This window comes from Danio rerio, chromosome 25 (genome assembly GCF_052040795.2).
Source record: "Danio rerio strain M-AB ecotype USA chromosome 25, GRCz13ab, whole genome shotgun sequence".
Classification (NCBI taxonomy): Eukaryota; Metazoa; Chordata; class Actinopteri; order Cypriniformes; family Danionidae; genus Danio; species Danio rerio.
Window position 1 is genome coordinate 4752043 of NC_141045.1, and position 27958 is coordinate 4780000.

The window sequence follows — 27958 nt, forward strand, 5'->3', positions numbered from 1 at the left end:
ATAAATATATATATATATATATATATATATATATATATATATATATATATATATATATATATATTATTAAAATAAATTGATTAAAATGAAAAAGAAATCTAATCAAGCACCAATTCACATTCACAACTTCAGACTTCCAAAGCTTCTTCAATATCTCACCAAAACACCTTCCAGATATCACAAAATTCAGATGACTTTTTCCTTATTATATATGTGAGCTTTTCAAGAGCCAAACATGTTATTAGGTTTCTCAACCAAAGTCCAATGATTAACATTGATCCAACATAAAGCAATACAACACCTTGCTTGTATTAAACATGCATCAATTCATTCACAACTGTCTTCATACAGATATAATCCAGGACTTAAAGGAATTGGAATGGAAATAAATTGTGAAATATATTGAGTCACCTCCACCCAAAGTCTTTGTACCTCTTCACACTCCCACACACAATGAAAAATGTACCTTGTATCTTATTGTATTTAAAACAAAGTTCAGGGGTATTAGAGTTGAATTCAATATCTCTGCATGTTTGCATGTTCTCCCCGTGTAGGCGTGGGTTTCCTCCGGGTGCTCCGGTTACCACACATGCGCTATATGTGAATTGGGTAAGCTAAATTGGCTGTAGTGTATGTGTGTGAATGAGTGTGTATGGATGTTGCCCAGTACTGGGTTGCAGCTGAAAGTGCATCCGCTGTGTAAAACATATGCTGGATCAGTTGGCGGTTCATTCCGCTGTGACGACTCTTGATGAATTAAGCGAATAAGCTGAAGAAAAATGAATGAAAAAAAAGGAAGCACATACAATTGCAAATGTGTTTATTATGAAAATTTCATACATGTATTCAATTCATTTATATTACTATCCTTCAGATACAGTGAATGCCTTAAATATGTCTTGTCATTTGATGCAAATAAATAATTTAGAAAGTTTTATTATCAGAACAAATGTCACACACAAAACATGTAGATATTCACAATTCATTTCAAGAGTAAAGTAATAAAGATGACTCGAGATGATGTCTGTAACTGGAAATCATGATTAATTAGTTATGGCGTAACCCAGAATGCACTGGAAGGAATTTGCTGAAGAAAAAGAAAACCCTTATATTTATGTGTTCAGCAAAAATCAAATAGTGTGCATCCAAAATATTTGCTCCAAACAAGATTTTGTAGTCTTTGTAGATGCAGATCCCTTTCCAGAAGGACTGTCCTGCCGCCAAGACGTATTGATTCATCATCCTGCATTATTATGACATGTTCATAACACACAGCACATTGAAACTACAGTAGCAGGCAGCAGAAAGGCTTATTTGGTGTTGTGGGAATAAAAGTGTCCTCTTTCTCAGTATATTTCTTCTTTCAAACTCCGATACAGGCAGCAGGTAAAAATCATGCCCACAATCTGAAACACAGAGGAGGATTAAAATCTCAGATACTAAAAACGACAAACCTAATTTCCGGATTTATATTAAGGGTCATTCACCTGGACAAATGCAATCCCAAGACCCACAGAGCCCAAAATAAGCAGATGTTGAAGAATAAACTCCTCTAGTTTGGATATACAACCACCCTATGACAAAAAATAAATAAAATTCTTCAACATTCTTCAAAGTATCTTCTTTTGAAAGACATTCATAAAAGTATTTTTCATTTTTGGGGTGAACTGTCCCTTTAAGGATAAACAAAGTTGGTGCTTAAATGTAAAAATAACTGAGCTCATCTGAAAGTACCTCCACTTTATAGATGTTGGATGGGTGGTCTCTGACTCCACAGCCCACCGAGGGGGTCTTGCAGCAGCTGTCGGGCACCAGGCGCCTGTCAGCGTAGTTCCGTATCCAGGCCCCGTCCCGCCAGTCCGCTGAGCTGTTACTGCCGCAACACTTCAGCTGCACCGTAAAACAGATGCAGAGGGGTGGGGGTGCGGGAACAAGAAAAGAGCTCATTCTTTAGAAGGGTGGATCATTTTCCCATGCATAAACTCACATGCTCGCAATAATCCATTGTGGTTTGAAACTAGATGGAACAATTTGTCGCAAACCTTAAGTGTTGTCTTGACAAAGTCTTGTCCTCAAGTTTAAAACAGCATAAAGGTTTCTAAGGTGTTCAAGATTGTTACTGGATGGTTGCTTAAAAAAGAAAGTCTGTTTTTTTTCTCTCTGTAGTTGTTATGAAAACGATAGACAGGCAGACAGTTGCTTTTTCGATAGGGTGTTTTCGTCTTGATATAACAGTCAATGTGGTCTTGATAGATTGGTAGAACAGGGCGAGGTGGTAGTTCTAGGTTGCAGGGGGGGTAACTTAGTTGCTAAGATGTTAAAAGTGGTTTCTAGGCAGTTGGTGAGGTGATGGATGGTTTGCCAGTTTTTTTAATTATTGGTTATTTCCTATATTGTTTTGGACCTAGGACAGATCCATGTGGTACACCAGCAGATAGATGGATGGATGGATGGATGTTTACCAAATTCTCAAATTATTGCTTATTTCCTCAAATGTTTTGGACCTAAGGCAGGTCCCTGCGGTACACCACAAGCTATGTGATAGATAGATAGATAGATAGATAGATAGACAGACAGACAGACAGACAGACAGACAGACAGATAGAGATAGATAGACAGACAGATAGATAGATAGATAGATAGATAGATAGACAGACAGACAGACAGACAGACAGACAGACAGATAGAGATAGATAGACAGACAGATAGATAGATAGATAGATAGATAGACAGACAGACAGACAGACAGACAGACAGACAGATAGACAGACAGACAGACAGACAGACAGACAGACAGACAGACAGATAGATAGATAGATAGATAGATAGATAGATAGATAGATAGATAGATAGATAGATAGATAGATAGATAGATAGATAGATAGATAGATAGATAGATAGATAGATAGATAGATAGATAGATAGATAGATAGACAGATAGATAGATAGATAGACAGACAGACAGACAGACAGATAGATAGATAGATAGATAGATAGATAGATAGATAGATAGATAGATAGATAGATAGATAGATAGATAGATAGAAAGACAGACAGATAGATAGATAGATAGACAGATAAGTAGATAGATAGATTGATAGATAGATAGACAGACAGATAGATAGATAGATAGATAGATAGATAGATAGATAGATAGATAGATAGATAGATAGATAGATAGATAGGTAGACAGACAGATAGATAGATAGATAGGTAGGTAGATAGATAGATAGATAGATAGATAGATAGGTAGACAGACAGATAGATAGATAGATAGGTAGGTAGATAGATAGATAGACAGACAGACAGACAGACAGCAGGGCCGGAGTGGGACTCATTTTCAGCCCTGGAGTTTCAAGCCAGACTGGCCCACCTCAGTTCACGACTGATTCCAATTCAGTTTCAAATGGCACTATCACGTCTTTTTCAAGAAAACAGCTGCTTTAGAAATTCAAATGTTCAACAGCCCTAACAGTATTTTATGTCTTAACAATAAAAAAAAATAAAAAATAAAAATCATTTAGGGGAGATTCGAACACAGGTCCGCGGCATTGAAACGCAATGTGCTTACCACTGGACCACATTGACGCTATTACAGTGAGAGTAAAAAATAACTAATGAGTTGCGACCCTTAAGACACAGCACTACTTTCTTTTGATGGCTCAATCTTTTTCTCCTATTTTTAGATTTCTGATCAAGTTAAGTCAAATTTATTGATGTAATGAATCATTTGATTTTCATTGAGCAGGTGTAATATTCATTTTATTGGAAATCTTATATTCACTAAGGTGCCGCTGTTTGGGGTCGATAGTTATATTACATCATCATCATTACGTTAATTAACCTGCAGGCTGCATTTTTCTCACGGGGCTGCGTGAAAATAAATAAAAAGAGCGGCACTGCGGCAAAATAATGATTAAAAAGAGTAAAGCTATGGTCAAATAAATAAATAGAGGAAAAAGTTGTGACTACTGAGAGTGCAAGCAGCTAGGGACACTGGCCCTCGTGGCCAAAAAACAGACCGGCCCACCGGGAATTCTCCCGGTCCTCCCGATTAGCCAATCCGGGCCTGAAAGACAGACAGACAGACAGTCTTACGTCTTGTTGGAGATTGTCGATGGCTCTAGTGATGTGCTCTTGTCCAGGTTGCTGGTAGTTTTCCACCATCCTCTCCTTCAGATCAGCTCTCAGCTCAGCATTCAGCTGCAGTCAGATAAATCCATCAGCACACAAGCTATATCTATCAATCTATTAATGTCTGTACAGTAGAGTATATTATGAGGTCTGGAAGTACTTCGGAAGTCTGATAAATCAAAAATCAATTATTATTTACTGCCCCAAATATCATTCCAAACTTGCTGCAATTTATATATATATATATATATATTTTGGACCTCAAAAGTATGCTCACACAGCCTTCAGTGTGTCACAGAAATATTACAGCATAATGGTTAGGAATGAGGATGAGTAAATAATTTCTGTAGGAACTATTTCCACTTATGAGTAACTTTAACCATAGCCGTTTACCTGGTAGCAGAGAGGAAAACACTGGAGGAACAGGAGGAAAAGGAAGAAGAAGACAAAGAGTTTTTATAAAGATGGAAAAGCAGGAAAGTGGATGGAGAGCATGCAAACACACAGTTTATTGTGAATCTGAAGGTTTAAATCTTATGATAATCATGGCAGTATTGCAACCATGTCTATCAAACTGTTATTAGCATGCACACATAAAGATGTTGCTAAAAATGAGGTAGAGAAAGGGAAGAGAAACAAGTTTATGAAAGAAAAGGCATAAATTAAAGTAGAAATGTGTATATATTACGAATCCTGAATGTGAATTTACCTCCTGATAATAGACGTAAGCTAAAACTCCAGCTGTGATCTCCAGTAGGAAGATTAGCAACAACAGGATAAGGAACTGTGGGGACAAAAAAAGGAAGAAGAATATTTTTAATAATGCACAAACTCAGAGTAGACTTATGGATGCTTGTTACCAGCAAGAAAAAAACTAAACTTTTATTTTAGCTGAAAATTCTGATTCTTCTTCAGAGTTTTCGACCCATAATTTGGAGTTTTAAAATCACATCTGAGAGAAATAAAGTCATAAAAATATCTGAACTTAGAATTGCAAGAAAAAAAACATCAGAACCAGGGCTGAAACTTTTAATCAATTATTTGATTTAATCGATTACAAAAAATAATCGATTCAAATTGTTGTTATCAACGTTTATAAAAAAATCCATATAAGGCATCACTTCCTGGATTGGTAAACAGAAGCGGGGTTGTTTGATGCTGGGAAGCCATGGTACCAACAGACCAAGGAGAAACGTGACGGAGTGAAGAAAAAATAAGACAGCCACAGTAAACGATACAAATTATGTGTTGCGTGTTAAAGCTAATGCTACAATTATGTTATGGGACTAATGTGACGTCATGTTACAAAGCCTTTATTTCTTCTGCTCTTTTTCGTGTTAAGGCTTAATGCTAACATGATATGTTTGTGTGTGCATATGTATATCACACACAAACTGCTCTTATCTGAATAATCGATTGGTTTTAGTAGTTGATTAATCGATTAATAAAATAATCGTTAGCTGCAGCGCTAATCAGAAATTTAAGAAAACTCGCAATATTGAGATATAAAGTCATTATTCCAACCCAGGCTCATTTGGAAAACTTACCGCTATATACATTTCTGGAGAGCGCCAAATACGTCCCAGGAGCTCCGTTTGTTTTGCAGTTTTTGATTTTCGTGAATCCACCGGAGGCCGCTGTGTACGCTTTTTCAGATCTCAAGTGACATTTGTGTCTGTTGATCTCACGTAAATCCACCAGAGGTGGCTGTCGACTGACTGACTGACCGATCGACTGACCCACCCTTAGGGGGATGGGTACTGAAGCTCGGTATTTTATCGGTATTGGTGCTACATTATAAAAGACTGAAGTATCGATAAGCTCTGGCGTTAATGGTTCTGCTATCGAGACTGGAGAATTATTGATGAAAAAACATTAGTTACAGTAGTCTAATTCAACGAACCAACCTTTTCTAATTTGCGATATTTGATATTCGTCTGCACAGTTGGCAATCTCACATAAGAAATACTTGTGTTTCCGGCAAGCGCGTCAATTATTAAAAGCCTTCACAGCTCTCTGCTGTGCGTGCGCACTCCGCAGAGGCTCGTGCTAAGCGCACACACATAGCTTGTGACCCAGACTAGCGCACACACGTTAGCTTGTGGAGTGAACCAAACAGTTGTATTTCCATAGTTAATCGCCACAATGCACGTTACAAGATACAAGATACAAACGTATCTTTCAAAAGTGCATTACTAACGGTAACTTTACATCATTTACATCTTTATGTCAGCAGTCAGTCACCTAAATTAGTATATTAATAGTTAAATAAACAGACGTTCGGTTACTATGAAAACAGTATTGCAGTAGACTAAATAAATCTTAAACATAAAAAATATATAGATAAAAATATAGCCTATAAATAGACTAATAATAAACTATCCTTATTAAGAAATTAAAAACAGCTTATTTTTACATTGCAAGATGCCCCAAAAATGTATTAAAAACATGGTGAACTCCCAAAACACCGTTAACTCATTTAGGTGAATGTGTATGCGTTAATAAAAAATTATAAACATTATCTCATTTAACTGCATTTTGCAACTCAAAGAGAATATTTCCAACTGTAGGGAGCACAATAAACCAAAAAAGATCCCGACTTCTGTCAGAAAAGTCAAACATGTTGATTTTTCTCCAGAAGAATGGTTAAAAACATTTTCATTCAAACCATTGTACTCTCTTTTACAGGAAAAAAATCTTTATTTGTTTTACAATTGTTGGTTTCGTTTTATTTTACATTAAAACGCAATAAAATAAAGCTGTTAATTCTGTTCAATTAGTTTTTTTTTTTAGAAAAAAACACAACAAAAAGTACAGATAATAGAACTGTTAAAGTACCAAACCGATAAGTGGTATTGATAGAAATAGTAATACCGTTAAAACCTTAACGCTACCCATCCATACCTACCCTCCTCCTTCCCTAAACCCAAACGACCCACTTTCCTAAACCTAACCGCCAGTTTTCAATAAGCAATCCAGAAAAAAAAGCCCTTGTCTGATTTTTATTTCTGGAATCGTTCTTTGCCAGACTCCAACCCCATCGTCGTGGTCAACTCATCTCTGCGTCTCTAGTCCGCTGACATATATGGCGAGCTACTGAACAAACTGGTAATAGTGCGAAATCCGCCCATTAGGATGTAAGCGATCAGTAGGCCCACACGGAATCTGCGCGCGCAGAATTCAGCAGATTTTTCGCAGATTTCTGCAGATTTTTAGCCCATCATTAATTCTGTTTATTTACTTGAGTAAATGTGTAAATCTGAATTTGTTCAGTTTTTATTCAGTAATTTATTACTTTTTAATTAATATATGAAGGTTTTAGTAATGATTCTCTGCTGGATACTCCCAAAATAATTCCGCAGAAGTCCGCAGATATTTACCAAAATTCTCCGCAGAAATAGCAAAAAATGTCCGCAGATTCCGTCTGGCCCTAGCGATCAGCTGGTAAGCGCGAAAAGGAATAACGTCATACCGCCCTGTAGCGTTCGTTTCAAAGACAAAATGCAGACATACGTACTTCTGGCTACAAAATTCGCGATCTCCAGAAATGTATATAAGGCTACAATTTCAGTATGAGCCTATGTTGCGTAATTCTGGGGAAAAAGTCAGAATTGCAAGATGTAAAGATGTAAAATTTCTACACTTGCAAATGCAAAATGTCAAGATTATTATTATTATGTTAAGATTATTGAGAAATAATGCAAAAAATAAAAATCAGAAGTGCGTTAAATCTAAGCAACTTGCAACTAAAAAGATATACAGTAAAGAGTCAGAATTGCAAGAAAAATGTCTTGTTTGAATTGAAGTGTTTGGTCAAAATAGTTGTTTTATTTGTTTATCGTGTGGTGGAAATGGCCTTCCATACATTCAAGTATAAGTAAATACTGAAAGAATTTTCAATTTTGTAAGACTTGTCAGCTGCTGAATACATGAACCAGTGGCATCTGAGGAATTTAACGCAGCTGATAAAGGTTAAGAGCATTATCTTTCTCTCTCTTGTTCAGTATTTTCCCTCTGTTTTCTGTCCTTTCCCGGCCCACCACTCTCCTTTCACTCCTCTATTCTGCATTGACTCCCTTCTCATTCCTCTAAACTCCCTCTCTCTCTCTCTCTCTGCCCGTCATTCCTCAACTATGACTCAGTTTCTAAGTCTGACCTCTTAAAGATACACGCGTCTTTATTTAAATCAGATATGTTGACAGCTTTGAGACAACTAATAGACTCACATATACAGTAACCATGATCAAACTCATTTAGAAAGCGCCAAAAAGTCATGTTAGTCTGACCGTACGTTCCCAGAATAACTCTCGTCCTCTGTGTGGAGGAATCAACACCGTCTAAATCCAGTGTTTACGTTGTACACTTTGACTATTGCTTGAAATATTTCACTCAAAATAAAGTCTGGCAGATTTTATCACCGGCTGCACTGAGATGATTCATCTAAAACTTTCCAGAAGTATTTATAGGGTGAAGCTCTTTCACTTGGTTTCTTCTTGGTAAAATAGCTTTTGTTTGGTGGTGTTTCCTATGTCAAGCCACATTATGGTCATACTGAGGGTTATTTTCATCCTACACCACTATAAGTGATCATACTTTATAACATGGGGTTGGAAATCTTTAGGCAAACACCTAGCAACCAGGCAGAACATTCTAGCAACCACACCGTAGCACATTTAAAAACATAGAAACCACAGATTAATACTTAAAAACACTCAAAAAGACCTGAGTAAATTCATAACTGCGCTCTTGTAAACACACCAATACTATAAAAACATACTGAACATTGTTGCAACCACACATCTACACCCTGCCAACAACCAAGAAGACCCTAACAACCACGTAGCAACAGTCTGAAACCTTTAGAAATGCACAGCTACACATCCAATCACCCAGAATACACTCAGACTAGAACAAACACAGAAAGTCTTAGAAACAGCACAGCTACACTCTTGCCACTACACAGAATACACTAGAAACAGCATAGCAACCCATTAAAACCCTCAGAAAAACTTAGCAACTACAGAGCAACAACTGTAACATTATAGCAACAATTAACATGCAAGAACCCACATTGTAACACTTTGAGAGCTTGCTTAGCTAACACCCTGAATACACTCCGACTTGAGTATCTTAGCAACAGCATAGCTACACCCTGACAACTACACAAAATCTACTAGAAACAGTATAGCAACTCTTTAAAATGCCCAGGAAACCTTAAATCTTCCTCAAACATGCTCTGCAAACAGCCAAGAATATACTCAGAACTCTATAACAATGACACAGCTACACTCTGGTAAACACCTTAAAAACAACATAGCAACAGCATAATATCACCTTAGTTTTAGTAGTACACACAGACAAGAGCCAAGATTACACTCAGATTTTAAAACACTCAAATCACCTTAGTAACAACCGCACAGCTACACCTGATAACAACACTGCAACAACAACATAGCAACACTTGAAAACCCTCATCCACCTTAGCAACCACACAGTTACACCTAGTAACAACAGCATAACAACAACATAGCAGCTCTTGCCCACATACTGTGTCAGCTTAGTAACCAGCACACAGCTACACCTGGTAACAACAACACAGCAACAATTGAAAACCCTCATATCACCTTAGCAACCACACAGCCACACCTGGTAACAACAACATAGCAACACTTGAAAGACCACATATCATCTTAGCAACCACACAGCCACACCTGGTATCAACACTATAACAGCAAAATAGCAACACTTGAAAAGCCTTATATGACCTTAGCAACTGCACACATACACCTGGTAATAACACTATAACAACAACAACAACATAGCAACACTTGAAAAGCCTCATATGACCGTAGCAACCACACAGTTACACCTGGTAACAACACTATAACAACAACATTGCAACACTTGAAAAGCCTCATATGACCCTAGCAACCACACAGTTACGCCTGGTAACAACACCGTAACAACAACATAGCAACACTTAAATCATTCATATCACTGTAGCAACCACACAGCTAGACCCGGTAACAACACTATAACAACAACATAGCAATACTTAAAAAGCCTCATATGACCCTAGCAACCACAGTTACACCTGGTAACAACACCGTAACAACAACATAGCAACACTTAAATCATTCATATCACTGTGGCAACCACACAGCTAGACCCGGTAACAACACTATAACAACAACATAGCAATACTTGAAAAGCCTCATATGACCCTAGCAACCACAGTTACACCTGGTAACAACACCGTAACAACAACATAGCAACACTTAAATCATTCATATCACTGTGGCAACCACACAGCTAGACCTGGTAACAACACTATAACAACAATATAGCAATACTTGAAAAGCCTCAAATGACCCTAGCAACCACAGTTACACCTGGTAACAACACTGTAACAACTACATAGCAACACTTAAATCATTCATATCACTGTGGCAACCACACAGCTAGACCTGGTAACAACACTATAACAACAACATAGCAATACTTAAAAAGCCTCATATGACCCTAGCAACCACAGTTACACCTGGTAACAACACCATAACAACAACATAGCAACACTTAAACCATTCATATCACTGTGGCAACCACACAGCTAGACCTGGTAGTAACACTATAACAACAACATAGCAATACTTAAAAAGCCTCAAATGACCCTAGCAACCACAGTTACTCCTGGTAACAACACCGTAACAACAACATAGCAACACTTAAATCATTCATATCACTGTGGCAACCACACAGCTAGACCTGGTAGTAACATTATTACAACAACATAGCAATACTTGAAAAGCCTCATATGACCCTAGCAACCACAGTTACACCTGGTAACAACACTGTAACAACAACATAGCAACACTTAAATCATTCATATCACTGTGGCAACCACACAGCTAGACCCGGTAACAACACTATAACAACAACATAGCAATACTTGAAAAGCCTCATATGACCCTAGCAACCACAGTTACACCTGGTAACAACACCGTAACAACAACATAGCAACACTTAAATCATTCATATCACTGTGGCAACCACACAGCTAGACCCGGTAACAACACTATAACTACAACATAGCAATACTTAAAAAGCCTCATATGACCCTAGCAACCACAGTTACACCTGGTAACAACAACGTAACAACAACATAGCAACACTTAAATCATTCATATCACTGTGGCAACCACACAGCTAGACCTGGTAACAACACTATGACTACAACATAGCAATACTTGAAAAGCCTCATATGACCCTAGCAACCACAGTTACACCTGGTAACAACACCATAACAACAACATAGCAACACTTAAATCATTCATATCACTGTGGCAACCACACAGCTAGACCTGGTAACAACACTATAACAACAACATAGCAATACTTAAAAAGCCCCATATGACCCTAGCAACCACAGTTACACCTGGTAACAACAACGTAACAACAACATAGCAACACTTAAACCATTCATATCATCGTAGCAACCACACAGCTAAACCTAGTAACAACACTGTAACAACAGCATAGCAATACTTGAAAAGCCTCATATCAACTTAGCAACCACACAGCCACATCTGGTATCAACACTGTAACAAAAACAGCAACACTTAAAAAAGCCTCATTTGACCTTAGCAACTACAGTTACACCTAGTAACAAAAGCATAACAACAACATGGCAACACCTGAAAACTTATATACAGTATCACTGTAGTAACCAGCACACAGTTACACCTGGTAACAACCCTAGAACAACAACACAGCAACATATAAAAACATTTATATCTCCTTAGTAACCACCGCAGAGCCACACCCTGGAAACCACTCAAACCACATTAGCATCATGAGATGTTGTCAAACGTGTCTGCTTTGAGTCATAGCATTAACCATGATGCTCTCTCACCACTATAAGAAGACTTCTTTGTTCCCTGATAGTGGCGCAGCAGCCCAAAATCCCGGTGAACACGACGACAGCACCTGCACCAATCAGAATGAAGGCTGCTACCATGTAGGTGTTGGAGGACAGAAGGCTGATGTAGTCGCTTTTATCCAGCAGAGTCCATATCCCCACTGCCATCACAGCGCCACCTGCCAACTGGGAGGACACGGTATGGTTAGCAGTACAATGAAAACATAACAACAATGACTGTGAATGCTTAGAAAAAAATTAACTACGAAGTTACATATAACTTTATTTACTCTCAACCTATTCAGAATTTAAAAGTCTGTGTTATTAGGGACACCAGTGCCCATTAAGTGAACTGCAGCCAGCAACTATTATTCATGCTTGCACTCATGCATGTACAATATACTAGGAAATTACCGTATAACGCTAACTTATATTTTAAAGTTGCTAACTGATATATAGGCAGATAAATAATCTTTAAATAAATATATTTCCGCCTCATTACAAAGACAAAAAAAAATACAGTAGACAACTGATTTTAAAGCTTTAAAGCTGCAAGGATACATCTAGAATCTACAATCATTAACAAATTACAATTGTAAAGTTCTCTATTTTTTGTAAATCTTTACTTCGTATGCAAGACACCAATCAAAATCCATTAGCAAATATCTGAAGCGGATCTACTGGTTCAAATATTTCATAATTAATTAGTCATTCATTTATTTTACAACCGGGCTGATATTAATAACATTAAAAATATGCATTTATCAGCTGATACCGATATGGCTACTGATACGGTTGCTGATATTTTGTGCATCACCACAAAACCCTGAACATGATTTAATGCCAATATACTTTGTAAAAAATTTTTGCTTAGTAATTTATTTAAAAAGTTGGAATTAAAGTCACATCTTTTTGATTTTTTCCTGCAAAAACTAAAGTTGTTAGGTCTAAAGTTAATCTAAATGATTTTATAAACAGTCTAAAAAGTTCTTATTCATAATTCGTAGTCCAGTAATTAAATTTAATACTGGACTGATAATGCTAACATTAAAATTTGTATTTTTTTTTATGTTATCGGCCGATACCAATATGGTTGCCGATATTTTGTGTGCATCATTTCAAAAGACATGATTTAATGCCTAATTTGCTCAATTTGCTTTTACATTTTCTTTGATTTGATTTTATTTTTAAAAAAATACATTTAAGTTGCGACTGTTACATTTTTCCCGGTAAAATCTTAAGTCCTTCACACAAAAATCGGCATGATTTTGTAGACAGCCGATAATGATGGCTACCGATATGGTTGCAGATATTTTGTGCATTATTTCAAAAGACTAGACATGATTTAATGCCTAATATACTCAAAGTGAAGATCTTTTTTTTTTTTTTTTTTTCTCAAAATCATGATTAAGCTGCATCTTTTAGATTTTTTCCGACAAAATCTTAAGTCCTTCACACAAAAATCAGTTTACATGATTTTATAGACAGTCTAGTAAGATCTTATTAATAATTTAAAGCCCAATAATTAATTAAAATAACAGGCTGGTGATGCTAACATTAAAAATTGTATTTCATATCGGCCAATAATGTCGGCTACCGATATGGTTTCCAATATTTTGTGCATTATTTCAAAAGACTGGACATGACTTAACACCTAATATACTCAAAGTGAAAATTTTTAACTTTTTATTATTATTATTATTTTTAAAATACAAATAAGTCACACCCTTCAGATTTTTTCTTGAAAAAAGCTTGACACAAAAAATCAGTCTACATGATTTTATAGACAGTCTAGAAAGATCCTAATTATAAATGTAGTCCAATAATTCATGTAAATATCAGGCCAATAAAGCTAACGTTTAAAATTGTATTCATATCAGCTAATACCGATATGGATGGCTACCGATATTTTCTGCATCACTTCAAAAGACTGGGACTGGTTATAAGTTTGTCTACATGGTTTTAGACATGTTCTCTTTTTTTAAGTTTCCTTACAACCTGTTCACACACTGGCATTAAAAACAATTAATACATAAACATCCTCAAATATAGCCTCTTTAAACCAGTTTATGGTGATTTTTCTGCCTTGTTTCCAACAGGTCAGAGTAACATTGGCTAACAGAGATCAAAGCAAACTCACCCAAAAGAGAAGATTGAAGACGAACAGAAGGTATTTGAGGCATACTGTCCCACAGCTATTGGTTTTTTCCTCCGCATCTGCCATCCTGTAACAGTGAGAGATTTCGCAAACTCTTTCAAGATGGCATTTACTTGACAGGTCTGAGAAAAGCCATGAATCCAGGCTAACATCCCCCGGGAGGCAGGACTTTTATTTCAAGCCAACTTCACACAGAATGTCTCTAGAACAAAACTAACATTTGTGAGCATAGACAGATTTATTGGATAAGTAGTAATTACAGCATGCCCACTCAATGCCAAATTCCCTGATTATTCATAGATTTTAACTTAGTGAAAACTTGAATTTAATTAATTTTCATGTTCAATCAGTGCATTTATTGTAGCTGAAATATGTCTAGTCTTCTGTGCTCATTTACATCCATTCATTTTTAGCAAAAACAAAAAACAAAACTATCCTGCTTGATGTTGCAAACTGTAATTTTAACATATTGTTTTAATCTATTTGATTGCCGGTTACCGGAAAAGAAATCAAATGTAAAATCACCGCACTCATTTATTGATTTTCCTTCAACTTAGTCCCTAATTTATCAGGTGTTGCCACTGCGGAATGAACCGCCAACTATTCCAGCATATGTTTTACACAGGAGATGCCAAACCAGTACTGGGAAAATCACCACACTCTTCTACACACAAAACATGACGTTTGCTCTTTGTTCAAGTTTTTAAATGAGCTGAAACACAATTCTTGAGTTTTTTGTGGGGACAACTTAATTGTTTTTTGTTCAATCAACTTAAATTGGCAAAAATATATGAGTTAATGTATTCCTGCATGTTTTCCCAACACAAATTGATTGTGTGGAACCCATTTTTTACAGTGTAGATTAGTTTGTTTGTGACCAAATTTCTTTAAATTTCAAGTATCAAAGAAGGTCCGCACTCAATTAATTACCAAATTAATCACAAGCGAAAAGAACAAAAATTTCATTCGTAACCTTCGTTAGTGCTACCGGGAAAGAACTTCACAAAAAATACATGGGTTTCTCACAGTTCCTTCCTGTTGTGCCAACACAAATCGATTAAGTTAATTTATTTGTTTTTACAAGGGCGAAGCAGTGGTGCAGTAGGTAGTGATGTTGCCTTACGGCAAGAAGGTCGTTGGTTCGAGCCTCGGCTCAGTTGGCGTTTCTGTGTGGAGTTTGCATGTTCTCCCTGCGTTCACGTGGGTTTCCTCCGGGTGCTCCGGGTTCCCCCACAGTCCAAAGACATGCGGTACAGATTGGGTTGGCTAAATTGTCCGTAGTGTCTGTGTGTGTGTGGATGTTTCCCAGAGATGGGTTGCGGCTGGAAGGGCATCCGATGTGTAAAAAACTTGTTGGATAAATTGGTGGTTCATTCCGCTGTGGCGACCCCGGATTGTTTTTACAAATTTAAGTGGACTGGACGTATAACAATTTGTCCCCCCCAAAAAACTCAAGAATTGTGTGGATTCAGTAATTTCAATAAGTAGCTTGAACAAGCAGCAAAAATCATTTTTTAAATGTAGAGTAACTAGAAAAAGAAGCAAAACATGTCAACAACAAATGTGATCACTTTATTTTTAAATCGCTATATAAATAGGCTTATTCTGAAAACGTAGCCCTATATACATTTCTGGAGATTGTGAATTATGTAGCCAGAGGAAGGTATTTAAGCAAACGCTATGGGGTGGTATGATGCTGCGTTCACACCAGATGCGGCACTCGCGTTAAGCGCGAGTGATTTACATGTTAAGTCAATGCAAACGCGCGAATAGACAACCTGCGGCACGATACGCGCGAATGACGCGGCGGGAATGACGCAAATTGCGCGAATGACGCGGGGCGAATTGATCGTTTTGCGCTTTTGACGCGCTTAACGAGCGTTTCACGCAAATCTCTCGATTTCGTAAATCTGAACTTCAGCGTACATTCGCGCCGCGTTAACCAATCAGAAGCTTGCTCTTGTGGGGGCGTGATTGTGACCTAGAACCTGTTGTCGGTGTTCCGAGGGAAATCCTCCAGCCTTCACCGACAACAGTTCATCAAACTCGGCTTGGCTCAGTCAGAAGCACCGCTGAAAGCCTCCGTCATCCAGGTTCAGTTTCTGGAGGAGTTTATGAGCTCACAGAGCTGGATGCACCTCTGAAAGAATGTAGTGGACTCAGACACGACCCTAAACGTATCGACGCTGTTTTTCAGTCTTCATAAAGCACACAAACACTGTTATTTTCTTCATAAAATCCATCTTAGCCATTTACCTATGAAGCTAGAGTCTTCGGGCAGACAGAAGCCCTGCCCATCACGCGAATCCACGTCTGTTCTGATGTGAATTTGACAGGCGAATGAAGCGGGGTTTGACGCGCAAATGAAGCGAGTAAACTCAAATGTTCACGCGGCTATTTACGCGCGAATAGCGCGATTTATCCGCGTGTTCCGCGTCTGGTGTGAACACAGCATGACACCGCTCTTTTTTACGATTACCAGCTGACCGCTTACATTTGTATGTATTGCTTTTCCTCTGTTACCAGTTTGCCCAGTGGCTCGCTAGGTATGATGGAGGATTTGCGACGCAAATGGTTCCAGAGAGCAGATAAGACAAAAACAAAAGCCAAAAAATAAAATAAACAAGTAAATAACAGGGTAAGATTGTGGTACAATCAGGCTGCCATAAGGGCTTTTCTTTTTCTGGATTGCTTTTGAAAACACTATCGGTTGGGTTTAGAAAAGTGAGCGGGTAGGTGAGTCAATCTGTGCTTTTGAAAACACTATCGGTTGGGTTTAGAAAAGTGAGTGGGTTTGTGAGTCAATCTATGCTTTTGAAAACACTATCGGTTGGGTTTAGGGAAGAGGGTCATTCAGTTGGTCGACCAGTCAGTCAGTCAGTCAGTGAGTCAGTCGACTGCGGCCTTTGGCAAATTTATGCGAAAACAGCAGGCACGAATGGCACTCGTGAGAGAAATTCGAGATCTCAAGCGGCCTCTGGTGAATTTGCAAAAACAAAAACTAAAAAAAGTACAAAAAAAAAGTAACTCCTGGGAAATATTTGGCGCTCTCCAGAAATGTGTATAGGGGTACATAATCAGAAATTACTTTTTGATAAAAGGAAAATACTATCTTAAATCACAAACTAAAATCCATGATATTCCAAGTTTCTTTTAATAATTCAGTGACTGTCAATGCTCTGTGGGAACCCTGATATTCTCTAATAGACTGAAGTGTTTCCAGGATAAATAAATGTGCACAGTTAATTTCAGACAGATGAGGGAAGTGGGTGTGGAAGCGGAAAGTGTTTTTAGTCAGAATCCTGATCTGTGACGGTCCAAATGCTGCAGTCACAGGATGAGTGAGTCACAGAACTTTTACTACTGTAACCTCATCCCAACGCCTCTGTGAGCAGATATAACTGCAGACGCCACTCGCTGACACTCTACAGGCTTCAGTTTTACGCCTGTCTGTTTACTGACGCGCTGCTGACTGTAAATAAATAGAAAATAGCAATTGAACTCTATTAGTATTATTTAGTTAATGAGGTTTCATCATGGCTATTAAAATTAAGTTTTAAAACAACACTTTTTAAATGTCTGCATTTTTGTTCTGATTAACGTATAGTAAAATAAAAAGTTTTTGTTAATTTAATGGTTTTATTTGATTATTATTTTGTTACTTTGTGACTGATCCATTATATTTTGTAAAAACAATGTTTGGTAACACCTTAGTTTGAGTTGTTACTTGTGTTGCATGTACTTACTATAGTAATCACACTTAATTATGCATATTTACATTCGACTAACCCTACACCTTACATGTATTATAACTCTAATTTAGTACTTTTTCTAAGTAATTGTAGTTAATTCATATTACTTAGTAGTTAAATGCATAGCTACACTGTAATAAGGATACCTTAAAATAAATTACCTATAATTTATTCTATATATTTTTTCAACTGCTTTAATATAATATAATATAATATAATATAATATAATATAATATAATATAATATAATATAATATAATATACACTCACCGGCCACTTTATTAGGTACACCTTACTAGTACCGGCTTGAACCACCTTTAAAGGGTCACGAAACACCAAAACACATGTGTTGAGCTGTTGACAGTCGTATATGTGTCCCACACTGCTAAAAACACTATTAGGACACCTATATTTCACTAAAAAGTGTAAATTGGTTGTTTTTGCGTTATTTCAAGCAAATTCGTACTTCCGGTTTGAAACAAATTTTTGAAGCTGCGTCACCGCCATGACATAATAGCGTGTATTCCAGCGTGCAGACTGGACGTCTGTGCCAGAGTGTGTCTTATTACGTCTTACAGTGTGATGCATTAATGCATGAGTAAAGCTTGGTTCAAACCAATCAGCGCGCTCTATTGTGCAACTTCATTAATATTCATTACTGTCAGAGTGTAGATGACAGAGACGCCACGTTGTGTTGGCAAAACAAGCGTGAAGTGTTGCTTTTATAGTTTGCTGCCGTTAAGTTTCGTTTTCATTTTCTCTCTGTGAGAGCTCAGAGTCACGTGTGGATTAACAGTGTACGCGACGCGCGACAACAATAACTTACGTGTCTAAGGAGGATTATTGTTTACCTGAGAGCTGTTCCAGATTCGCTTTAGTCTCCTCTTAATAAAGACGCGGCTCTAGTTGCTTGTGATTGTCCTGTCTCTACAGATTTGGTAAGTGAGCGACCAGTGCTCTTTGTTTATTCAGTTCGTATTTTATTCGTATCAAACAAACTATTGCAACGAGTGTAAACAAGTTAGCACTAACAGTTACAACCAAACTATAACCTCGTGTTGGATTTTGTGACCGGAATAACACACGCGGCTTTCTGACGCTACCTGCCGTGTGCATCTAAGTTTCCGGGAAATGCTGAGTTTTTTTTTTTCTCTCATTCGCTGTGCGGTATCAAACATTGCATGAAAAATACACGCTTACAGCAGATCCTCGAATCAAATATCACGTTTGTCGGGAGGGACATGAATGAATTCCCTGAATGAAAGAGCCAAACTGCAGTTAAAGTCCACTATTTAATAATTTGGCAAATAATTCGACTACAGATGTCCATGTAAACACAGTCACATTGTCTGCTGTGGTTGTGTGTTTTGACTCTGAAATTCAGCGCGCCCAAATAGACACTCCCACACCAAGCCTCTTTTGTTCCTCCGACACTCCCCCCTAAACAGAGCTGGACACGCCCACTTTTCTGACTTTTTCCAAAGTAGAGGTGTGAAAACACCCTGCCGAAACGAGGGGGTTTCATGGCCCTTTAAGCCTTCAGAACTGCCTTAATCCTTCGTGGCATAGATTCAACAAGGAACTGGAAATATTCCTCTGATTTTACTCCATATTCACATGCTGGGATCACACATTTGCTGCAGATCCTTGATGTGAATCTCCCATTCCACCACATCCCAAATGTGCTCTATTGGATTGAGATCTGGTGACTGTGGAGGCCATGTGAGTACAGTGAACTCATTGTCATGTTCAAGAAACCTGTCTGAGATGATTCGCACTTTATGACATCTTGTTGGAAGTAGTCATCAGAAGATGAGCACACTGTGGTCAAGTGATTAATTGATTAGAAATTTGCATCGACGAGCATAATAAAGTGAACTAATAAAGAGTGTAATATATGTCCATTAATGAATATAATATTTGTTATTTGTATATTTGGTTTTAATATATTTGCCAAATATTTACTCTGTATTATTTTATTCAGTCAATGAGGTATTTTTGAGGGTCCCATTCTAATGGTAAATTGGAAATAAATTGGAAAGTTACGCAGTAATAACAAAGCAAAGTAATATGTTATTTGTTCCTTTATGATTCTTTTGTAATTAATAAACAATTTACAAAAAAAAAAAAAGAAATAGCATTTATTTAATATTTACTTTAATGCTTAAACCTTAGAAGAACATGATTTTTAGGAATTTGTTCAGAACAACAACAAAAAAAAAAGTCAAGTCTGGTCACCATATGAGTATATTACTGAGAGATGTGTATTTTCAAAGCATCATCTGTGTCTCATGATGTACATGTGAGGGCTGAACTGTGATGTCTTTCCTGGTTGATATTAAATCCGTCACACCTCACCATCTGAAGAATCTGAGCAATTTATTACAGATCCTGTTACCTGGAAGTGTATCCCAATACAACAGAGTATGTGTATATAATGTATAAATGTGTGTGTGTGTGTGTGTGTGTGTGTGTGTGTATATATATATATATATATATATATATATATATATATATATATATATATATATATATATATATATATATATATATGTGTGTGTGTATGTGTGTGTGTGTGTATGTATGTAGGAATGTGTGTATGCGTGTGTGTGTGTGTGTGTGTGTGTATATATATATATATATATATATATATATATATATATATATATATATATATATATATATATATATATATATATATATAAAGTGCATCATTTCAGCGCATTAAGTTAAAACCAATAGTACTTTTACGTTGTTGAGGCTTTTAAACGAGAAACAAATATGAATGAGGTAAACAAATACTATTTATTTTCGCGGGTAAAAAACAAAAGTCTAATTTCTTTGTGTAACGTTACATAAACTTATAAATCACACCAAAATCTTAACACTCATCATGTAAGCGATATTAAGGCTTTTAAACGAAAAACAAATGTATTCAAATGAATGACGTAAAAATATTCATAAGAAATAAAAAGATTTAATTTTCGCGGTTAAAATAAAACTGCTTTAAAGTATTTGCGTGCATTAACTCATAAATCACACCAGAATACAAATACTATTGAGGCTTTTAAATGAAAAACAAGTGTATTCAAATAGACAACGTGAAATATATAAATATACGATTTTATTTTTGCTAAAAAAAGTGCGTTTAAAAACAAAAGTTCGTGTACATAAACTCATAAAGCACACCAAAATATAAATACTGCCCATGTAAGCGCTCCAGACGACAGATTTCGAAACAATAATAAAAGTAGTCGTGTTTAAAACAGCGCACCCACCTGAAGGACGTGATTAAATAATGTTTCAGCTGTAGATCCTATTTTAAAATAATGTCTGACAGTCCGCTTTTCCTCCAGGTGTCCTTCTGTCCGCGTTTGTTGTGGGCACTGCTCGAGCGCGCGCTTCAGGGGGCTTGTGCCAGGGGGGAGCGCAGCGGGAGCACGTGACGTCATACTCGCGCACCAACAATACAACAAGGCACCGAGAGATGGCGTTGTAGGACAGTAATATAATTGTTATTTATTTATTATTTATTATTTTAATTTAGAAATGTAACAATATAAAAAGCACAAAAAATATAAAAAGCACAGCACATTTTATAATGCAAAAAAAAAAAGTGGAAACATTCAATAAACCTTACAATGGATCCAAGAATGTTTTTTTTTTACACTTTCTTTCCTCAAAGATTTGGACATAATCTTGAAATAGTTGTGAAAAGCATATTCAATATAATGGGGTCTATGCACAAGGACTTTTAATTTGCATATACCCCATTAAAACCATTGTGACATTCAGTTTACAGTAGTTCTGGCTTTATGAAGGTGAAATTTACTCAGAAGACAAAGCAGTAGTAACAGTATGTTCAACACAGAAAAATTAATTGCTCCAGTCCCAAAACCTAGTATTTATGTACTGTATTTAAATAGAAACATACACACACACACACACACACACACACACGCACACACACACACTGGCTTCTCCAAAAAACATTTTACATTCACATTTGCTTCTCCAAAAAAAGGCCTACAGATACTAATATAATATTAATAAAACTACAATGCAATAACATTATAACACCACTAATAATACAAATAAAAATGCAAAAAAATATGTAAAGAGTTTAAGTGGTAAACATTTTCAGAAATCTTCTTTTTTTTTGCAATTGTACACTTCGATTCTCAATGTAAACACGATTGCAGGATCAGGTTTTTTTTTTTTTTTTTACAATTGTAAGCATTTTGTAAACATAAAAACATGCTATTTTTATACAATAATTAATTTAATTATTAAAAATTGAGTTAACTCTTCTAATTTTAACATCAGACACTGATGATGCTAGTATTTGTCAATAAAAAGATTTAAAAATGCACTAGATATGTCTAGTTTTTGTAACAAGTTGCAGTTTTAAAGTTAAAATAATTAAATAATCAAAACTTTAACTGAATAATTTCTTGGTTAATATGATAATTAATACATTTACAGGTCTAATACTTAAATCTTATGAATATTTATATACACTTTTATGTAAATTCTTCTTTAGTTCATTTGCAGCAGCGCCCTCCATTGGCTGAGGTGTCCAGGCGAAGCGCAGACTCGCACTGCTTGTCTTGCTGAGAGGCGAGTAACCTAAAACAGAGAGAATTCAACAGTTTTACCTCAAATTTGTATTTTTGTATTTTATTTAACATATTTGTTCATTATTTTTTAAATGTGATTAAATTCTATAAATTTAAATTTACATTTGATCCCACAATAAAATAGTGTTTAAATGTAGTTTCATAAATGTAAATAATATCAAATTAATTAAATTAAAATTGTTGCTGATTTCATCATCGATAAATAAATACTTATTTTATTAAATTACATTATTTTTATGTTATTATTATTGATTTGAATTGCTTAGAAAATAGACAGTTATAATTATATTCATTCTTTCATTTTCTTTTCGGCTTAGTCCCTTTTATTAATCTGGGGTCGCCACGGCGGAATGAACCACCAACTTATCCAGCATATGTTCTACACAGCGGATGTCATTACAGCTGCAACCCATCACTGGGAAACACCCACACACACTCATTCACACTGACAATTTAGCCTACCCTATTCACCTATAGAACATATGTTTGGACTGTGGGGGAAACCCGAGCACCCGGAGGAAACCCACGCGAATGCAGGGAGAACATGCAAACTCCTCACAGAAATGCCGAATGACCCAGCCGAGGCTTAAACCAGTGACCTTCTTGCTGTGAGGCTATCGTGCTACCCACTGCACCACCATGTAGCCATAAGTATTAATATTTAATATAAATTATTATATTAAATATATTATCATTAGGGGCAGCATGATGGCGCAGTGGGTAGCGATGTTGCCTCAAAGCAAGAAGGTTGCTGGTTCGAGCCTCAGCTGGGCCAGTTGGCATTTTTGTGTGGAGTTTGCATGTTCTCCCCATGTTGGCGTGGGTTTCCTCCGGGTGGTCTGGTTTCCCCCACAGTCTAAACATATGTTCTAAAGGTGAATAGGGTAGGCTAAATTGTCCTTAGTGTATGTGTTTGTATGGGTGTGTCCCAGTGATGGGTTGCAGCTGGAAAGGCATCCGCTGTGTAAAACATGTGCTGGATAAGTTGGAAATTTAATTCCACCGTGGCAACCCCCGATTAATAAAGGATCTAAGCTGAAAATAAAATATATGAATGAATATAATAATATTTAACAATAATTATTCATATTTAATATAAATTATTATATTAAATATATTATTGTTATTGTTAGTTTAACAATTCGAATCTATTGTTATTTCATATATATTACAGTATTAAATAATAAGTATTAATATTTCTAAATTATTTTAATAAATATATTATTATGATTTAAATATTATTATTATTATTAGTTTCACAATTCAAAATTACTATTTTTATTTTAAATATATGATAATTCATTAATTTTCTTTCGGCTTAGTCCCTTTATTCAATATATGATAACAATAATCATAGATATTTAGTAAAAATGTTTTATTAAATATATTTATATAAATATGTTCTATAAATATTATTAGTTTCACAATTCAAAATTATTATTGTAAATATATTATATTAAACAACAATTATTAATATTTAATATAAATTATTTCATTAAATATATTAATATCATCATCATTATTATTGTTGTTGTAATTTTATTTTTTTATTTTAAACATTAATTGTGGTGTTGTTTTATTTAAATATTCATTTATTTCTGTTGTAATCAATATGTATACATAAAAAAAAATCTAAATGACATAACTTTCATGAATACAATGAAATGAATATTTATTTATTGTTATTTCTTAATTATGAAATATGACTTCACACCTGGTCAGGTGGGTCATGGCCTCTTCCACCTGATGTCCAGTCTTAGCGCTGCACTCATAGAACTCGGCCCGGTACTGCTGTAACACACACAGCATCGGAACTCATTACACACACACACACACACACACACAGGCGGATGCAAATGAGGTGAGGTGTGTGCAAACCATGAGCTGATCCTGACCTGCGCCAGCTTTTGTCCCTGCGCTCCACTGACCTCCCTCCTGTCTGTGCTCGCTGCCACGTCTGTCTTATTACCCAATAACATCAGACACGCCCCCTCTGCCATCCTGTCCTGTCTATCACACACACATCCCCACAAGGTCAAACATTACTGGTATAGGGAACACATACATATACATAAACACACGCATATACAGACCGAAACACACAAATACAAACACATACACATATACCCACATAGACACACACATAAACTCATGCACACACCACATACCCACAAACACACACACACACAAACATAAAACCACATAGACACACATATATACACATGCACACACTACATACAAACAAAGACACACACACATACAAACAAAGGCGCAGACACGTGCACAAACATACATACATACATACATATATATATATATATATATATATATATATATATATATATATATATATATATATATATATATATATATATATATACAGACAGACACACACACACACACACACATACATATATATATATATATATATATATATATATATATATATATATATATATATATATATATATATATATATATTTATATATTAATTCATTCATTCATTCATTTTCTTGTCCGCTTAGTCCCTTTATTAATCCGGGGTCGCCACAGTGTAATGAACCACCAATATATATTTATTTATATATACACACACACACACACACACACACACACACACACACACACACACACACAAAGACACCATATAGAAACACACACATAAACACCACAGAAACACATAAACACACATACGCACTATATACACAAACAGACACAAACAATATATAGACACATTTATACACACACAGACACACACACACACCATATAGACATACACACACACAGACACACGCACACACATAATAGCTCATTCACAGACACAAACACCATGTAGACACACACACACACACACACACATATATATACATATATACATATATATATATATATATATATATATATATATATATATATATATATATATATATATATATATATATATATATATATATATACACACACACAGACAATGTCATAATGTCTAATGTCATAAACCAATCACAGGCACACACAGCACTTGCTAAAAGCAGTCGCTTTCTAATTTGACAATCACAGCCACTCACTGACCGGTATGCAAATCAGCATAAGCACACCTTCTGCATGCAAATGAGACTGTGCTGCGTTACATAATCGGGCCCAGTACTTGATAATGTCATTTCAATCCATTGAATTTAAAAATGAGTAAATCTCAGTGATAAAATGTTCTTTCACTTTGAAATACTAAGGATGTTTCTGTTTTCAGGTCTTAATCTAGAACTCGGGTATTTTCACCTGCACTTGATCCAGCCAATGACGGACAGCTGTGAATGATGACTGTTGAGTGACATCATACATAGCAATGATTCCATCTGCCTTGCGGAAATACTGCTGCGTGAGGCTGTGGAACCTGATTGGGCGACAGGTAATTATCATTTAAATATACACTTTATTTAGCTCAAAGTAGGCTCTTCAGGGGTTGTTCAGGTTGCCAGGTCTGCATAAGAAAACTCATCCAATATATATCTAAAATACAGTTATATACAGTTTTAGCATAAAAATCACTATACAGTAGAATTATATACTATATAATGATTTGCAGTACTTGTGTTATGTACACACCGTGAAATTGTTTGTGAATTTCCATCTTTTTTTTCAGAATATTTCCTGTAATAGAATTTTATTAACTAATTTCTAATAACTTTTTTTTTACATAATAATATTTTAGATATTTTACAAAATACTAGTATTCAGCTTAAAGTGTAATTTTTTAAAAGTAAAAAGTAAATAGGGCTTTAATTCCAGCCAAACTAGAAACAATAATACTAAGGAAAACTAATATCACCAAACATCACATGGTAAATTTTTGAAAAATAATCACAATTTCATCAGAGACCTGAACAAATTTGGCTTCAACTGTGAGTGAAATGGCCTCTTTGATGAGATCAAATGTAGGATGGGAGCTGAAATATGTTGTCATATTAACTAAAACATGTTAAAATATGCTTTTTTAGTGACGTAAATGTATTTTAAAAGTAGCTCAATTGTGTAGGAAAAATATAGACTTGGCAACCATGATCTGAGGTGCAACAAATAAAAGCACGGGCTCATTGTGATTATGTACCCTTGTATACATTTCTGGAGAGCGTAAATTATGTAGCCAGAGGTACGTACGGCTGCATTTGATCTTTAAAACGAAAACTTTTGTTTCTTTTCGCGCTACCAGCTGACCACTTACCTCCTTGTGGATGGCTTTTTCTGCTATTACCAGTTTTCCCAGTGGCTTGCTGCGTACGACGGACTTAAGATGCAGAGAGGAGTTGACCACGACGACGGGGTTCAAGTTTGGTGAAGAACGATTGCAGAAAGCAGGTAATACAAAAGGCAAAAAATAAAATAAAATAAAATAAGTAAATAACGGTGAGAACGTGGTAAAATCCGAAAACGTGGTAAAAATCAGGCTGTCGTGAGGGCTTTTTTTCTGGATTGTTTTTGAAAACACTGTTGGTTGGGTTTAGAGAAGGGGGTGGGCATCGGTCAGTCAATCAGTCAGTCGACAGCGGCCTATGGTGGATTTACGTGAAAACAGCAGGCGCGAAAGACACTCGCGTGAGAAATTTGAGATCTGATAAAGCATACACAGCGGCCTCTGGTGGATTCGCGAAAACAAAATCTGCAAGAAAACGTAGCTTCTGGGTGGTATTTCGGACTCTCCATTAATGTATGCAGGGGCACGTATCCATAATGAGCCTGGGTTGACAAATAAGGATTTTATAAAGGTTTAAAGGGATAGTTCACCCAAAAATGACAATTTTCTCATTTTGAAGCAAATATAAACTTGTTTGAGTTTCTTACTTTTGATAAACACAAGGGAAGATAGTTTTAAAAATGTTGGAAATTTGACTTCCATAGTATTTTGTTTTAATATTTTAGATGTCAGTGGCACCAGTTACTCATTTTCTTCAAGATATTTTCTTTAGTGAAAAACAAAACTGAAGTTTGGATCAACTTGAGAGTCGGTAAATTTTCATTTCTGGGTAAACTGTGATTTAAAGTTGTCTTTGTAACTATAGGCAGTTTTTAAATCATTTTATTGACCTCTCCTGTCCTGCGGTGTCCCACAGCTGCAGAGCCACAGGGGTGGAGTCCATCATTACACTCCTGACCTGAAAATCCATTCCTGTCAATCAAACATCACATCCCGTAAACAATAACCGAAAGGCTGAAACTATTGATCAAAAAACACTTTCTTTACCTAAAATGAAATTTCAAAATTCACAATAAACTGCAATAACTAATAATTAGCAAAAATAAAAAACTGTTTTGCACAATAAATAAGCATTCATTTTGTTGCAGAAAATCGGACCTTCGCCTGTTTA

General features: G+C 36.0%; 2 protein-coding genes across 7 annotated transcripts in view; both read right to left on the minus strand.

Moving 5' to 3' along the window:
• Positions 1 to 803: 803 nt before the first annotated feature.
• cd151 (CD151 molecule) lies at positions 804 to 21349 on the minus strand. 2 transcript variants are annotated; one of them, XM_087310706.1, is made up of 9 exons: positions 21240 to 21349; positions 14193 to 14277; positions 12047 to 12238; positions 4844 to 4918; positions 4528 to 4548; positions 4099 to 4203; positions 1735 to 1890; positions 1488 to 1574; positions 804 to 1406 (listed from the first exon to the last, which is right to left on the minus strand). In XM_087310706.1, the coding sequence occupies exons 2-9, from the start codon at positions 14274 to 14276 to the stop codon at positions 1347 to 1349; spliced, it is 780 nt and encodes a 259-aa protein (XP_087166832.1). In that variant the 5' UTR covers position 14277; positions 21240 to 21349; the 3' UTR covers positions 804 to 1346.
• A 121-nt stretch (positions 21350 to 21470) lies between these two features.
• cracr2b (calcium release activated channel regulator 2B) overlaps positions 21471 to 27958 on the minus strand; it is a 41013-nt gene continuing 34525 nt past the window's right edge. For 3 of the 5 annotated variants that reach the window (XR_015525855.1, XM_087311154.1, XM_087311155.1), the window contains 5 exons: positions 27678 to 27759; positions 25875 to 25989; positions 24497 to 24607; positions 24316 to 24392; positions 21471 to 22590 (listed from right to left, as the gene is read on the minus strand). Coding sequence is in view for 2 of the 5 variants with exons in the window: in XM_087311154.1 (XP_087167280.1) it covers positions 22506 to 22590; positions 24316 to 24392; positions 24497 to 24607; positions 25875 to 25989; positions 27678 to 27759 (470 nt within the window). In the remaining 3 variants the exon portion in view is untranslated. Of the gene's footprint in view, positions 22591 to 24315; positions 24393 to 24496; positions 24612 to 25874; positions 25990 to 27677; positions 27760 to 27958 lie in introns of all 5 variants that reach the window. The other 2 variants (XR_015525854.1, XR_015525856.1) reach the window with 2 other exon arrangements.

Bases quoted from the DNA above. Each gene is read 5' to 3' on its own strand.
- cd151 (XM_087310706.1), bottom strand. From the start codon at position 14,276: ATGGCAGATGCGGAGGAAAAAACCAATAGCTGTGGGACAGTATGCCTC. The intron at 12,239-14,192 runs GTGAGTTTGCTT...GTGTCCTCCCAG, and splicing joins TCTTCAATCTTCTCTTTTGG to TTGGCAGGTGGCGCTGTGAT. The intron at 4,204-4,527 runs GTAAACGGCTAT...ATCTGACTGCAG, and splicing joins GTTTTCCTCTCTGCTACCAG to CTGAATGCTGAGCTGAGAGC.